The 15,952-nt window shown below is 41.1% G+C and overlaps 1 protein-coding gene across 3 annotated transcripts; it reads right to left on the bottom strand.

Moving 5' to 3' along the window:
• Nucleotides 1-1,250: 1,250 nt before the first annotated feature.
• Nucleotides 1,251-15,634, bottom strand: bub1 (BUB1 mitotic checkpoint serine/threonine kinase). Of its 3 annotated transcripts, none has more exons than XM_033647987.2 (24): nucleotides 15,455-15,634; nucleotides 15,217-15,276; nucleotides 14,330-14,471; nucleotides 14,021-14,217; nucleotides 13,834-13,874; nucleotides 13,638-13,717; nucleotides 13,499-13,548; nucleotides 12,746-12,927; nucleotides 11,999-12,117; nucleotides 11,332-11,813; nucleotides 10,770-10,810; nucleotides 10,566-10,685; nucleotides 9,874-9,984; nucleotides 9,615-9,699; nucleotides 9,337-9,415; nucleotides 8,942-9,119; nucleotides 8,721-8,787; nucleotides 5,774-6,600; nucleotides 4,838-4,938; nucleotides 4,302-4,463; nucleotides 4,014-4,171; nucleotides 3,697-3,874; nucleotides 3,393-3,499; nucleotides 1,251-2,029 (listed from the first exon to the last, which is right to left on the bottom strand). In XM_033647987.2, exons 1-24 carry the CDS (start codon nucleotides 15,475-15,477, stop codon nucleotides 1,831-1,833), a joined length of 3,789 nt encoding a protein of 1,262 aa, XP_033503878.2. In that variant the 5' UTR covers nucleotides 15,478-15,634; the 3' UTR covers nucleotides 1,251-1,830. The 3 variants fall into 3 exon arrangements, with proteins under 3 accessions (XP_033503878.2, XP_033503880.2, XP_033503881.2); XM_033647989.2 differs by having other exon boundaries at nucleotides 13,638-13,714; XM_033647990.2 differs by lacking the exon at nucleotides 10,566-10,685.
• Between the last annotated feature and the right edge of the window lie 318 nt (nucleotides 15,635-15,952).

The raw sequence follows: 15,952 nt of genomic DNA, 5'->3' as shown, positions 1-15,952 counted from the left end.
TTAAAGAAAGAACATTTCCTCATTCTAAAGATAAACTTGGCAATTTTTTAATTATGATTATTGGCAGTAATATAATGCAGGAGTAATACTTTTGAAACGTTTTAAACATATTCGGTGCTTTAGTTTCAAAACATCAGCAGAGCTTTGAGGAAATTGAACCTTTAATGTTTCATTAACTTTTTAACACGTTCATGCATCATCTGCTGTTGTGATATTGTTGTACTTTTAATTTCTTCTCTGATAGTAACGTCTCAGATATTGCAGGGATGTCAGACTTTCAAAATTTAGACATTTCCGACAGAACAGGAAGGCAGCATGGTGACAGCCAGGTGTCTCTGCTGATGGGGAGTGGTCACAGTGCGCCGGTGCCTTCACGTCCTGACTCAACCAGTGGGAAAGCAACACCCACAGCTTTCGCGAGAAAAGCAACCGAGCAGTGATGATTGCTGAAGTTCCACTCAAGACTTTGTTCTGCTATCAGCTTCACATCAACTTGACATTTTACCTCCTCCACAGAGCATAAACGAATCTCATTATTAAGGTGATTTTCTTTTCCCTTTGTTTTGGTTCAAGCAAAGTTAGGAAGTGTTGTAAAATAAAAGCACTAAAACTTAAAGGGTGTCTGAGAGGCATCTTTAGTGTCAATTAATGTTTTTTTTTTTAATGTCTAAGAAGATAAAGATAATGACATGTTGTGTTTTATACATCACCTTGTTTTTCAACATTATGTGAATTTTAAGATGAGCTGACTCCCAGATCCCTGAGGGGGGACTTTGGAGAATCTTGAAAACATTCAGGCAGAAATATGCAGTGAGCTGAGCTGCAGGTCTGAACAGGTAACAGACATATGAGGTGAGGGAGGATGAGTTGAACTGAGGCTTCAGACTCTCATTAACACACCCTGATTCTGGATCTGATTTTAAACCAACTAATCCCCCTCATACCCTCCTAGTGATTACAGTAAATACATATTGCACAGGTATGGGAGGTATGAAACATGATAAACATGTACTTAGAGAAAACTGGATAAAAAAAAACGTGATCCAAGTAGTAATGAGTCTCTCTCCACTGAAACTGAACCAGGAATTGTGACAAAAACCTAAACTAGGGATGAAATTAGGCAAAATGGCTCCGGAGAGCTGCAGAGTTGGTGATGAGAACACCTCTGTTCACATGACGCACAATCATTTGATCCAGTGTAGAGAAGAAATATATTGATTAGTGCAGCTTTAAAGCTCCTGGGTGCAGGATTTAAAAATGTATGACTTTAATGCCATCTGATGGTTGTGTCAAAAGTGACACTGTGCAGACCACTTTAGTGAAAGAGACAAAACAAAACCCAAAATCATCTGCTCAGTTTCATTTTTACATAAAGTGTACACATAACATCCCTGTTTAAAGAACAAAATGACTGATAAATACTGAGAAAAAAAATCTGACAAAAACAGAATTAGCATGTTGTGGAGGCCTCGAATGGCTCAAACAAATAAAGTCGAATAAAAAAATAACAAGTAAACAGCAAAACAAAAAAAATTTCCATCTGAAAAACCTGTGCAATCACATAATAACTCGTGCAGAATACACTCCACCATCTCATCTACTTTTACACACACTTTATTCTCCAAATGGTCAAAAGTAAATCAATTTGAAAGCAGATAAATCAAACCAATGAAAAAGCAACTAAAATATATTTACTTTTTTTTATATGTACAAAATTCTGACCAGATGATCAAATCCTCCTCCAGTGATGTTTAACCACATCTTTAAAATGTTTAATTTAACTGCGAGGTGAAGGAAAGCAGATCTGCCTCAGGCTCTCGGGCGTCGTCGTCATCTCCGAGCTGCCTTTCTGCTCTCCAGCAACAGCACCACCAAGCGGCTCTTGAGAGTGGGCAGTTTGCTGCTGTAGTTCTGCTGCAGGGCCGATGTTAGCTTGCAGCGGAGGCTCCGGAGGCTCGGCAGGGAGCTGCAGTCCGGCACGTTCAGCAGAGTGTGGAAGAACTCCTGCCACAGGTCGCTGTGGGGGTTCCTGTGGAGCAGACACAGAGAGAAAATCTTAGTACGTTGTGTTAACACACTGGAGATACAACTTAAAGCTCCATGATGCTATTATGATTATTTATTCCACTTCACTGTGATTAATCTCTCAAACCAGGATTTAAGATAAATCAATTTTATACCAAAATCAGGATTTTTTTCTTCTTCTAATAAACATAACTTTTTGTCATATGTGCTGAGACTGTCAGTACACCCTAACAGTCATACATGAGACAGATATTATATAAAAACATAATTTTCCTTTGGCTCCTCCTCGTGCTCCTAATGGCATTTGCAAGAATCCACCATATCTTAACAAAAACAACTTCAAGTGTTTATGTATAATAATTTTGACTGCATTATGTGAACTGCATATACTAGCGTCGCGGTGCATTCCTGTGGGCTCCGGCAACACTAAACCCCTGAGCTTACCTGAGAAGAAATGAATGTAAAAACCTGCTATTTTTGAATATCGAATGGAGGGAGACTCTCACTGCAGCCTGTTTTATTTTGTTCTGAAAATGTCGGCGTGCAGCCTTGTTCTGTGGACGATAATCTAGGCGCAGACTTCCATCTGTGTCACGGGTGATGAGGAAATACAGTGAGTGCTGGACGGAACAGTGAGTGGCAACAACCCCGCCCATAGTTAAGAGTACTGTTTGCGGTGGAAACGCTAGGGTCTAGGTACCATGTCTGAAAGGTTACTTTTGGTTCCAAAAGGTACCATACCGAAAATGTTTGGTGGAAATGGGGCTTAAACGTGGTGTTAATCATTGGTCTGTCAAGCTCAATGTCTTCAGTGCCTGGCTTTAGGAGGGGCTTTGCAAACGCAATAGTTGAGAAACAACCACCAGCAAAAAACAAACAAACAAACAAAAAAAAACAAAACAACCCAGCCCATCCCCCCCTTTGCCGAAACCAACATATGTGGCAAAAAAAAAAAAAAAAAAGAAAGAAAAGAAAACAGAGGAAGAACGCTGACAAAAATCTTTCCATTAGGAGCACTAGGAGGTGCAAGAGGAACCTGATTTTTCACAGAATATCTGTCTGGTGTGTTATTTTCAGGATATATTGAAAGTTTCAGTGAATATGACATAAAGTTATTTCCCTAGAAAAGTTTCCTTCTGAAACTTCATAGTTACATTCCTTAAGATTTTCATTAAATCAAACCCTGTTTTTGATACAGTTTATGATTGGCATTTTTTTCTGCAACCTGCTACTCAGATTATTTACAGTTCCTTCCTCTCCATGGAGTAGTTGTTTTTATTTCATCTTCAATCAATATGTAAATGCTCTGCCATAAAGAAACCATACAATCTGGACTGGGGACATGAAATGCCATTTGGAGGAATTACCTTCTGAATACACCGTTTGTCTTCCACACACCGCCTTCATTTGTGACCTGCATGTACGTCCCAAACAGCATGCAGTAGACGGTCCCTGCTATTCCAAAGTAATCAGTCTAAAAGCACACACACATGTGGGAAAAATACAGAACAAAAGATAAAGTTAGACCTTTAAAGAAACCTGCTTAAAGTCTATCAATATAAAATCGATATATAATGTATCAATATAAAATGTTACTAAAGAAAACACTTGTTTTAAGTGAACAAATAATTCTGCAGTTTAGTTACAGGAATAGATCCTGTATGTCCTCACCTGATAGTTCCAGGGTTTCCCACTGAGCATCTCAGTGCACTGGAAGCCCGACGTCCTACACCTGGCGGTGAAAGCAGTGCCCTCTGGGAAAAGCTCCATGTTGATGCTCTGCCCGAGATCGATGAGGACGAGGCCGTGGTCCACGTTCTCTGACTCAAAACACTTGTTCTCCAAGAACCTGAAACACAACGGCAGTAGTAATGATGACAACGATGACCCAAACCTGCTGCTTCCTGTCCTGCTGTTACTGAGCTGTACAGCTCTTCTGTGAAAATCAGACTGGTTTAAATGGTAGAATAGTGGTTATTGATCGTCACCTTTCTCCTAGCATGAAGTTGTCAGGTTTGATGTCGGCGTGAATGATGTGGATGTCATGCAGCTGCTCCACCATGTGCAGGATACAGATGGTGAAGTACATGACGAGAGGCTGAGGCATCACTTTGTCACTCAGGGTTTTATAGATGTTAACTGCATTCTGAAAGCGGAGTCAAAGTTTCAAGATTATCAATGAGATGGTATTTATGTCCCAATCATGTTACTGCAACAAGTGAGGGAATCCTCCAGAGATTCTCTGCAGTGGTGACAAAACATCGGCGTGAACGTACCAGTAAAGTGCCGTAGTTGTGAAGCTCACCGAGCAGCACACTCCCGTTGCGGAACAGGTGAGCTGAGCGGATATTGCTGTAGAGATGACGGATGGTGGGTTGGAGTCGAGCGTCCAGCTGTGTGTTGATGTAAAACTCCCAGGGATTGGCTGGCTTCTGAACCTGCAGTGACAATAAGAAGAGAGAAAGATACATAAACCTAGAAAAAAATAAAATTCATATCCTGTTATTGTTTTCAGAAAAAACTGTTCTCACTGTGAAACTGCAGTGTTCATACACAGGTGACAGTGGCAGGCAAATCCCAAAAATCAAGAGCCACCTGAACAATTCCATCTATCCACTCCCAAAGACTTTTACTTTTAGAAATCAGTCTACATTACTCAGTTAAAGCAAAGCAAGGCCTTCCCCATCTGTGACCTCAGCGCATCAAATGTGTGAATGTTGTTTTTTCTTCAACACTGTGCAACTGCATCATGAAGATGTGTACGTAGTGCTGAGATCATAGAAGTGATGATCTTTAATTACCACCATCTTACCTTTAACACCATCCTCTCTGAGGTCACAGGGTCAGTGGCCTGGTAAACTGTGGCAAAAGCACCTTCTCCGAGGATACAGTCGACTCGCAGGGACGCTTTTCCTGTCGGCAGATAAATATTTTCAATTCAACACACGTCTCTCTTCACTTCATCTGTGTGTTCAGTGCACCTTTAGTATGTTTGGAATATACCCAGATAATCTGACTATTTAAGAAAGTGGTTCTCAGACTTATGTATATATATATATATATATATATATATATATATATATATATATATATATATATATATATATATAAATATAAATATATATATATATATATAAATATATATAAAGAGGTACAATACAGCTCTGTGCCACCAGCAGTGACTGATTTAAACTAAATGACATGCAGCAAAGACTTACTTTTAACAAGATTTCTTTACCAAATCTATAATTGATCAACTTACAAACTGGCAAGAGAGACAAGTTTCATGATGCAGTCATGTGCTTCAGCATTTCTTAGTACTTATAGACTTATTAAAGGAGTAATTCAGCATTTTGGGAAATATGCTGATTACGTCGAGTGTTATTTCATCAGTGGTTGTCTAGCACCTGTGTCTCCTGTAAAGCCATATTTTTTGGTGTGTTTTCATATGTCTGGTTTTTGTAAAAATTAGTAAAGCAAGATACAACTTGGTAGTTAGTGAGTTTAAGAGGAGTTGGTAGGTGTATTTTTTATCTTTGGACAGAACCTGGCCAGCTGTTTCTCCCTGCTTCCAGTCTTTATGCTAAGATAAGCTAAGCTAAAGGCCTGCTGACTGAAGCTCAAGAATTACTGAATAGAATCAGTCTTCTCATCTGAATCTCAGCAGGAATAAGTATATTTTCCAAAATATTTATTTAATATAGTAAGAAATACATAAATCAATAATAATCACAGCCCTCCTCCTTACCCATGCTGATGGTAATCTTTGGGGTGATGTTGGGTACGTTGCACTGCCAGGTGATGCAGCGGGGGTGAGAGGTGAGAGGCGGGGTGAGTGATGACAGCAGATCAGAGATCCGTGTATCATCCCAGGGATCAGACATCAGCTGGACTACAGCTGTTGTTGCATTCGTGGGCACATCAGCGCTCGACCTTAACCCTCTGTCCGGACTCATCATGGGCTCATCCTCAGCACTGACCCTCGGCGGCTGCGCTGGGCTCATGGGCACATCGTCGCAGAGTTGCGGCTGTTGTGGACTCATGGGGACGTCCAGGGTCCTGTTGGTGACAGCGTTCTTATTGAGCCGACGAGGACTTAGGAAGGCGTCCAGGTCCGGCTCAACTGTGGCCTCAGGGCTTCTGACAGTCAGCCAGTCCGGTTTAAGAGCGCACTCCGGGCTCATGGGGACATCATAGACTTGTTTCTGAAGCCGCTGAGGACTAGCAGGTTTGTCTTCATCTTCCATGATTGTGAAAGGTTCACTTTTGGGTCTGACTGAACTCTCTGGTGGCTGTGAGAGCAGAGAGGCCTGTTTGGGAGGCTGCTCAGAGCTCGTGTACACCTCCCAGCTGGGTGCTGTGGTCCTGGGGATGGAGGAGTCGGTGGGACATATAGTCTGGTCTCTGAAGGACAGGACAGCAGGAGGGGGAGGTAGCACCATGGTAATGGAGGAGGTGGTCAGGCATTGCTGGGCTGTGGCAAGCCCTTTAACCATGATGGTACCATGTCTGTCAGAGGATGGCTCAAGCTGACTGCAGGCTGTCTCATCAAGCGGACTCTGCTCCATGATGGGGCTGAGGGAGGGAATAGAGAATATACATGTCACAAATACTCAGAGCTGACGTTTTTAATAATCTAACACCAAGATACTCCATATTTTGCTTGGCTAATATATTGTGTAGGACCACAATTATGACTTTTTTAATTATCAGTTAAACATTTAGTCTATAAATAATGAAAAACATCCCTCACAAATGTCCCAGATCTCAAAGTGGCATCTTCACATTGTCTGCTTTGTCCGAACGACAGTCCAAACCCCCAAAGATATTAAATTTACAGTCATATCATACAATGGAGAAATTTGGAAAATGTTTGAACTTGTTGTCCATTAATCACTTAAATAGTAATACTGTAAACACATTACTTTAATCACCATAGTTTTAAACATTCATTAGCAGTATTTATGTACATCCAGGTCTTACAGGGACAGTTTGAATCTTTTGAAGTGGGGTTATATGAGGTACTTATCCATGGTCAGTGTATTACAAACAGTAGACGGTCGGTCAGCATGTCCCCAGTTTAGAGAAGCAGACAGAAGTACCACTATGGAAGCTAAGCAATGTACTGCTGTAGACAGGGGGCAGCAGCAAAACTTGTTTTAGCCACCTCAAAAAAATTGATATCACTTTAACTGTGACTTATATTTAGAATATTTTCACCACCTGTACCTGCTATCAGACAGCAATATCCAACAGGGAACTGAAGCTGTTGCATCGCTCTTTTCAAAGCCAGAGTCCACTGAGAAAAACAGTAATTTAATGTCGCTGAACACAGGAGTTTGAAGGGTTAGTTTGAATTCACCAAAGTCGCACAATAACACAAACTAACTAGCTGATTAAGGTGGTGGTTGACCAGCAGCTCCTGTGTTCAGCGAGGTAAAATTACTGTTTTTGTCAAAGGAGTCTGGTGGCTTTGATGAGAGCATAGATGGGAGAAAATGAAGCAATTAACGGCTTCACTGCCTGAAAGGGCTGTCTGATGGTAAGGTAAAGCTGTGAAAATATTCTTAATATAACTTACACTTAAACTGATATTGACTTTTTTGGATGGCTAAAATATGTTCTGTTGCTGACCCTGTAAAAATAGACCGCAGCCACTAACAAACTACTTCTACCATTCATGCACTTCTCTAAACTATAACACCGGTGTATCTGCAAGCTTCCTTTTTAAGAACTAAACAAAATGAACTTTTTCAGAGCAAAGCAAACTGGACATTATGTTTTAAATCAATCATAATATTCAGATGGATTTCTTTTCTAATATTGATATGTACCACTGTATAAAAAAACATGCAAAATCACCTTTAAAATTTTCTTAACTTCATAGATTCAACTTTAAAAATCATCACTGACATCTTCATGAGGTAGGTAGTGTTGGGAATAGAATGATTTTATGTGTTTTACTATAAGTTGTGTTTCACTATATAAGTTTTAGATGTGTGAACAATGAGAATACTGAGATGATTTCAGCTGATCTGAATGTGTTTGCTTTGCAGAAGTGGAGAAGTACAGGAGAGGAAGAGACATCAAGTCTGAGGAGCACATACCGCAATGCTTAGATAATTAGTTTCATATACGGTAAAAAGAATAGAAAGTGATGAACAGATAGTAAGGTACAGCACGTGTAGGGAGTTGTGTTGTTCTCTTGTCTTTCAAAACAGGAACCACGCCCCCACCGCCAGCGGGAAGGAGTCAGATTAACACGAGGCAGGGGCGTGGTGTGGTGAAGGAGGAAGTGGAACTGCCAATGAGAAGAGGACAACGCCTCGCGTGCACAATGACACTCTGTTACGCTCAAATATACTGGGTCAGGGGAAGGACAGGAGGTCAGACTTCGTGAACTGACACACCTTTGTTGTTCGTCAGGGACGTGAAGTTGAGACCCAGAGCTCTGTAATTTTATTCCTTTACTGCTTAATAAACTACATTAACTGAGACCGAATATCTTCTCCTATTGCTTCATTAAAGAACACGCAGGACTGAGCTCACACATAGCACATTAGAGAGTAGGATGAGACTCTTAGTCCAACAGTAGTGACAACGCAATCAGCTTTTATTTTCATTTAAGGCCTTTTAAGATTTCTAAAGACCCCTGGTAGCCTGAATACCTGAGGAAGTAGGGACAGATTGGTTACCTGAGTTTTTTTGGCTGACGTCTGATGAAAGCATCGTCATCAGCTTCTCCACCATCACAGTTCATCTCTAGAGAACAGGAAAATAAATCAGTTTGAAACTAATTTTGTTCCCGAAAAAGAGTAAGACCACATGGTGCAGGACAGTTGAAAGCTGGACTCTGTCAGACATAAAAAAGACAAAATACAGGGGGAAAGTGTGTGTGTGGGTCCAGTTGTGTTACCTTGGTCATCATAAAAGGTGCCACTGAAAAACGTCTTGTGTGTGAACGGAGTGGAGACGCACTGAGCCGCCATGGCGAAGTCTGAGGTGCTGTTGGGACAAGCAGCCAGCGAGTTAAGGGAGTTGTAGCGAGCTCCCCACATGGTGCTCTCATCTGGTATCAGGTCCGGAGGAGTGTCCTGGTCAGGGAGGATAGGGGGTACAATATGTGAAGCCCACAGTGGGCAGTGGGTCTCGTTTTGTCCCTCTGCTCTGCTAATTAATGTCCAGCTGTCCTTTGATTGTCAAGCCAGGTGCCACAGTTAATACAAACATAAACTAACCAACCTTTTATCATGCGTGCTACTTTAAAAGTGATTTCAAAGCTCAACGTCTTAAAGTTTTGTTTATACTCACATTAGGTTTGTTAGTCACTGGGATTTCTGCCAGCGCTCTGATTGGTTTAGACTTTTCAACTGCAGCGGGAGCAGCAGCGCTGAGTGGGGACAAAATAATAACAGCAACATTATTCATATAAAATGTTAATTCTAGTTGTTTATTTCATCAGAGAATCACAGAGAAGCATATAGCACATACTGTAGGTGTGTCTACTTTGGATATAAACTCCAAATAAGATGTGAGGATGATCATTTTATGTATTGCTGGCTCTCTGGTGACCTGGCATTCATTTTTACCTGCAATTTTCTTTGTCAGTGTCATCATCCTGGAAGACGGTGAATGGTGCTGCGGTCGTTGGCTTGGTCAAAGAGGAGATGCCTCCTTTGAAAATCAACGAAAGAAGAAATTAGTTAAGTAGAAGACAGCTGTAGGAAAACAGGCAGGGTGATGTGTGATTGTAAAAAATAATGTCAAGTTTGCATTTTACATATATTTCTACAAACCCTCTGCCAATAAGTAATAAAGTTAATTTGGGTGCAGCAAGAGCATATTTACCGTTTCTTGGGTAGTCGAGATCAACCTCCCTCTCAGTGGTGTTAAGCACTGATGTGTTGTTGAACGGATCCTCCAGGAGAGTTGGGGCCTGGAACATGTCCATGATCACGTCTAGATGATAATACACCACATTATGTTATTCACTGTAATTTTAGTGCAACAGAATTTGGTGCTTTATCGCCAAAAGTTGGACTGAAGCACAGGAGGCTCAGATATGTAGGATACACTGATACACCTGGAATGCAAAGCTGATGTTGTGGATCACAGCAGCTAAAAACATTACAAGTGAGCAGAATGAAATGACTGAAATTTAGGGCACATTCACGCTGGTGCTATTTGGTCTGCTTTAAAGGAACCCTGGTCCACTTCCACGGATAGTTTGGTGCCTTTGGAGTGGTGTGAACACTCATTCGAACTCTGGTGAGGACCAAATGAGCAGACCCTGGTCCGCTTGAAAACTGGGGATCTCGGTTCATTTGCAAGTGAACCCTGGTGCAGTTTGCTTACAGTGGGAAATGCAAACGGACTATCCAGTGAACCAAAAAGAGGAAGTCATGTAGAGCACAGTGCCTGGCTATTGAGAGTTACAAACACATATTCACTCCCTCTTTAACTAGCTGGAAAGACAAATAAACCCTTCAGCATGAAGATGTAGGACATATCACCAAAAGCCAAGAGGCTATCGTGCTCACCCAGTGCTTCCCGTGTGTTGACTGTGGGTGACGGCAGCACCCTTGATGGTGTGGCCTGAACATAGCCCAGTGAGTTGTTAGGAGTGATGTGAGACAGGTTAGCTGTGCCTCCCTGTGACACTGAGAGACACAAAGAGAAGGTTTGAAAGCATCCACGAGAAGTGACAGCCGGAGGGTTTACTCATCAACAAGTCGTGTACTTACTGTTGAGTTTGTCCTCGAGCTCTGGTCGGTGAGTCACATCCCTGAGCAGGAATAATGATTGGAAAAGCAATTTAGAATATCACAATATAGTTTTCTGTATTATGTTGGGCGAGGCACTAATCTGGTGTTGTTGCATTGCTGACAACTTTCATAACAGTATCGTCCACTTGTCCACATTACATACATTTTCTGAGCCAGTTTTTGTAAAATTGTATGCAGTTTTATAATTCACCTAAAACTGGAGTTTGGATTAACTTGATGCTGAGGAAAAGTTAAAAACCTGATGATTCTCAGCAAGACACGTTTAATCTAAAAAGTTGTGTGTTCACATTTGAGCTATGGCTCTATGAAGGTGTATGAATTTGGCACAAATCAGCTGCAAAAGTTTCTCCCTCCACAAACCTCCCTTCACCTCAGTTAAAAAAAAACCTTGTTCTAGAATAATACAGTATAACCAAACTTTCACAAGCCTAAAAACATTAGTCACCTCTTTCTGTGTTTGCATATGCACAAATGCACAGGAGCTTCTCAAATAATTAGAGCAGAAAAAGAAGCTACTCACTGATGTGTTGTGTTGTGCTCCTCAGGTCGACAGCTCTCAGAGCCGCCGGGCTGAGCTCCATTATCCTGGCAGAGAGCATCAGTGTTCACAGCAGAGATGCATGCGGGTTTGTGGAGTGACAGGTTCATCTGCTCAAAGCTGGCAGGCTGCTGAACCATTGAGGCCTGGACAATAGGTGCTCGGTCTGTGGACGCTGAAGTCAGTGCAGATTGTGGTAAATGAATGCTCCTGTCAGCCAGGATGGAGGGATGAAGGGACACCTCTGGGCTCGGAGTGTTTGTGTCTGCAGCCGTGGTGTTATGCTGCTGCTGCAGCTGAGGAGGTTGGGGGACGGTGATCGCTTCTTGGATGAAGGTTGGCTCAGTGTGTAATCTCAAGCCAAGAGAGCGCCTGCTGCTCAGACGGTTTGAGGGCTGAGGGCGCCCAAAGGACTGCTGGGTAGGATTAGGGTTCAGCGTGGTGGCTGGTTCTACTGCAGGCAGCTGCAGCAAAGAAAACAGAGGAGTTTCACAGTCACTAAATGCATTGTGTTATGCCAACACGGCATAAGAGCATGATGCAATATGGAAAAACACTATTTGTATCTTCAATGGAAGATGAAACAGGAAGCAGAAAGCATTATAAACTATTACAACAACAACGTTATCACTTTAATGTGCAGTCTCACCCACTGTGACGAAGGCTGGCTAGTTGCACCTCCACAGGCCTCCAGATCCTGGTTTACTCTCGCCAAAATAGATGTAATGCTCAAGATGTCCTCTTCCTGCTGCCTCCGAGCCTTCTCCACTTCAAACAAACCAAAAAGAGATGTTGTAATAAAGTTCATGGTCCCGTTTATACCTGGTGTTAACATGTGTCTGATCTGATCACAAGCCGACAGCGCTACATGCAAATGTAAACACCCACAAAAACAAATTGTGATCCCAACACTCAAACCACTTGCCATGGTGGTCTGAGATGCATTTGACCACATATCTTTTGTAGTGTAACAAGTTTGCATCCCTGACAAGGACTACGTCACTAATGCAGGGCGTTGTGGTTGTTCTGGTGACAGGACATTAACACTCTATTTACCCATTTTATGCTGAGTTGGACAACGTGTTGCATGACCCTCCACCATTCTGCCATATTGAAGGAGACGTGTTAAATGCTACTGCCAACAATATTACCTTCTAGGATAGGTGACATATGCGGTAACAAAATCTGAACACAAGTGGTCAGCTAGAGGCACATGCACAGGCGTGTTTAGATCACCAAAAGGCATGTTTATACCAGGTGTACACAGGCTCAATAAAGCCCTTAAGAAAACACTTCATGTGAGTCATGCCAGTGCAATTTTACTTAAAACCTTTTTTTCAGTATTTTGGATTTGTTTTTTCCCCAGAGTAGTTGGATGTATAAACCATCAGCTTACTGATTTCTCTTTGCTCCTTTTCCTGCTTTTCCCGGAGCTTACGGAAGTATTTTTCTGCTCGGACCTCCTCAAAGCATAATTCAGATCCCTCAGAAACAAGTTCATCCATCATGTATTCTGACACAGTCTCAACGCTGGGGCGACTGGAAGGGATCGTCCCTGAAGTCTCGGAGCGAGAGACTCTGTGGAGAAGGAAAAACATTAGACAAGATCGTTTCTAAAGTAGTTTACAGTTCTCACAGTACACATGCTACGTTGGTGACCAATCAGGTATCATATTTATATGATGTAAGTATGTGAGCTCATCAAAATAAGTCACAACATAAATAATGAATGAGTCAAGATGTAAAACTTAGATGAGTGAAAAGAGGATCGAATGCGCCTGCTAAAAATCACCTAGTGTTCGTATGTGATTATAATTAATGCCGTTTCTGGAAGTGGTCTACTACAAAATAAAATGTCTAAGTTAAAATGTCAGAGTGGGGATACATTTCTATTTTTAAATCACATTCCTTCAGCTTGGGAGATGCCATAAAGTTAAAGGGATAGATCAGATTTTTTGAAGTGGGGTTGTATGAAGTACTTAGCTATAGTCAGCATATTTAATAAAGTAAATGGCAGCTGGCATGCCTCCAGTTTGAAAAAGCAGGCAGGAGTCCAACACAGAAGCTAGGCAATGCACTGCTAGGGATGGGGTCAGCAGAAGCATAAGCCCATCTTATAGAAAACAGATTTAAAAGTCCAAAAACTCACATAATGGTAGTTTTATATGTAGGTGGTTTGGGTAGGCAATCCACAGAGGCCTGTAACAGAGGGAAAAAAATATTAATGGATTTCAAAAGCTGATATTAGGGTTATTAAATAATTATTACTGATATTCAAAGACACACACGTTGTTTTGAGCTACAGGCTCTCTGTGGGATGACATCTGATTGGTTAATTGGGAGTTTTGCAGAGGGGTCTGACCTCCTGCTTTTAAAAAAAAAATTAAATCAAACAGTTAGCAGCTGATATGATATACAGAGCACTTACAGGAAAGTGCTAAATCTTTTTTTAATAAACAAATAAGCAAGCAAATACGCTCTTACCTGATACTGGTGTCTGGTTTCCAGTTCTTATTCGAAACTGCCTGCAGATTAGATTTGGTTGTTTGTTTTTTTTTGGTACATTAAAGTTATTGTTGTGTATGTTGGTGACAGTGTATAATAAACTCTCAAACAACTATGAAACATCAAGGAAGGAGTAAGTAAATAAATAAATTCAAATGGGTGTTACCTGTGTTCATTGAGAACAGTGTCGACTGGCTGAGCTTGGTTTTCCATTGCTTTCTGGTACACGGCGTCAGCCTGTTCATTCATCCCCCTCTGTTCAAACTGCTGTGCCCAGGCCACATAGAGGGCAGCAGTCCTGGTGCCGATGCCCTTACTGAAGATGAGACTATACAGTGCAATGGGGTCGGAGTAATAACTCGCCTGTGAGACAGAGTTAGAAAAAGAATTGCTCATGTGAGGTTTAATCAGTGCAACAAGTCAGTTCTAGGTGTGCGACTGCTGTATTGTATCGTAATATTTCAGTGAGACTTACACATTTGATGCAGTAGTTCACATATCTGATGTCATTTGCGTATTGCTGGATATTCAAAAACTTCTGTACAAGACTTTCAAACACCAATGACATTGCGCTGCCACCATCTGCAGGTACTGTTTGCTCCAGGTATTTCACAAACCTGGGAAAATATACAGGGAATGTGCAGTCAGTACTCTCACAGCTGTTGGACATGCATATTATTCAAGTGCAATTACATGTACATGCACAAAATAAGCTGGACAGATAGAGCATTTTTAAGTACTAACAAGGAAATGAGAATCGCTGGGAAGAAATGAAGATACTGGGATGAGAGGAACACTGACAATATTTGAATTTAAAAAAAAAGGATCAACAGCTTGCTGACACTACAAAGGTATATGTTAAAAGCAAGGGAATACTGACACAGAAAAACAAGAGCATCATTATGTACCCATTACACTTGAGACTACAATACCAGATAGGTGAAACTGTAATGATCTCTACAACAAAATTGGTGAGCTGTAACGTTACATCTGAAACAATGACTATAGCAGGCACACAAAAGAATTAAATGGGGAAGATCAGCTGTGTTTGAGGAAAGGTTTAGAATACACAGCTTATACTTTCTTATACTATCTACCTTCGTCATGTGGCACAGCCTCAGACTTAACATGCAGATCAAAGACTGTAAAATTTGTATCTGAATTGCAATGTAATAGAGCTCTAAAGTTGCATAAATTGGAAATACTCGAATACCGAAACAAAACTGAACTTAAGTACCGTTACAGTCCTTGAGTAAATGTAGTTACTCTCTACCACTGGGGGAAATGACAACGTAATACTTGGGCAGCGGCTGTTATTAGATAAATAACGTTACAAACCAGTAAACCAGTTAAATTACTTACTTGTCCCACTGATCCAGAGGGTCGTCTCCTGTATAGGAGCTCATACTGCTTTCAAAGCTCCTAAAAGGGTAAAGGAATAGCGTAACTTAAAATTAAAGGAAAGCAACTCAATATCTAAAACTCGTGTTATTCATAAATTAGTTGCAATTAAATGGTACATTCGTAGCGCTAAAGCTAACCGTTAGCATGACGCTATCACCGACTACCGTTAATGTTTAAGTAGCTACTGTTGACTTACTGTATATAAGTGGCAATATCCATTTCGCATGAAGTTTTAAAAGGCTCTTTAAAATCCAAATTGGTGTTTTTTTCCCGAGCAATATATCCAATAGACTGTTCGGTTTGCTTTACAAATCAATTCCTCTCGATAACTTGCATCGTTAGGTTTGTTTCTTTCCTCCGCTCTGAAGGAGTTGTTCCTACGACATTTGAAATTTCGCGCTCAGCCAATAGCATCGCGAGACGCTCCTGTGCATTGGAAAACCACGCCCCTCGAGTGTGACGAAATTTCCGGGATGAAAATAACAAAATAAAAGAGATTAAAATTGTAAAACCAACATAAAAACTGTACCTCTGTACTTCTTTGTATGTTGACATCGTTAGATGTTATGTCCATCACCCTATGATAAACTGATAGGACACAAATTATGGTTAAATATGATGCATATTATGTCAGCAATGAAGAAGTAATTGATGAAGAGGGAATTTGACACTTTTTTTTCTCATTGAACTCAAA

Source organism: Epinephelus lanceolatus, chromosome 13 (assembly GCF_041903045.1).
Source record: "Epinephelus lanceolatus isolate andai-2023 chromosome 13, ASM4190304v1, whole genome shotgun sequence".
Taxonomy (NCBI): domain Eukaryota; kingdom Metazoa; phylum Chordata; class Actinopteri; order Perciformes; family Serranidae; genus Epinephelus; species Epinephelus lanceolatus.
This window is presented reverse-complemented; position numbering and strand designations above follow the sequence as displayed.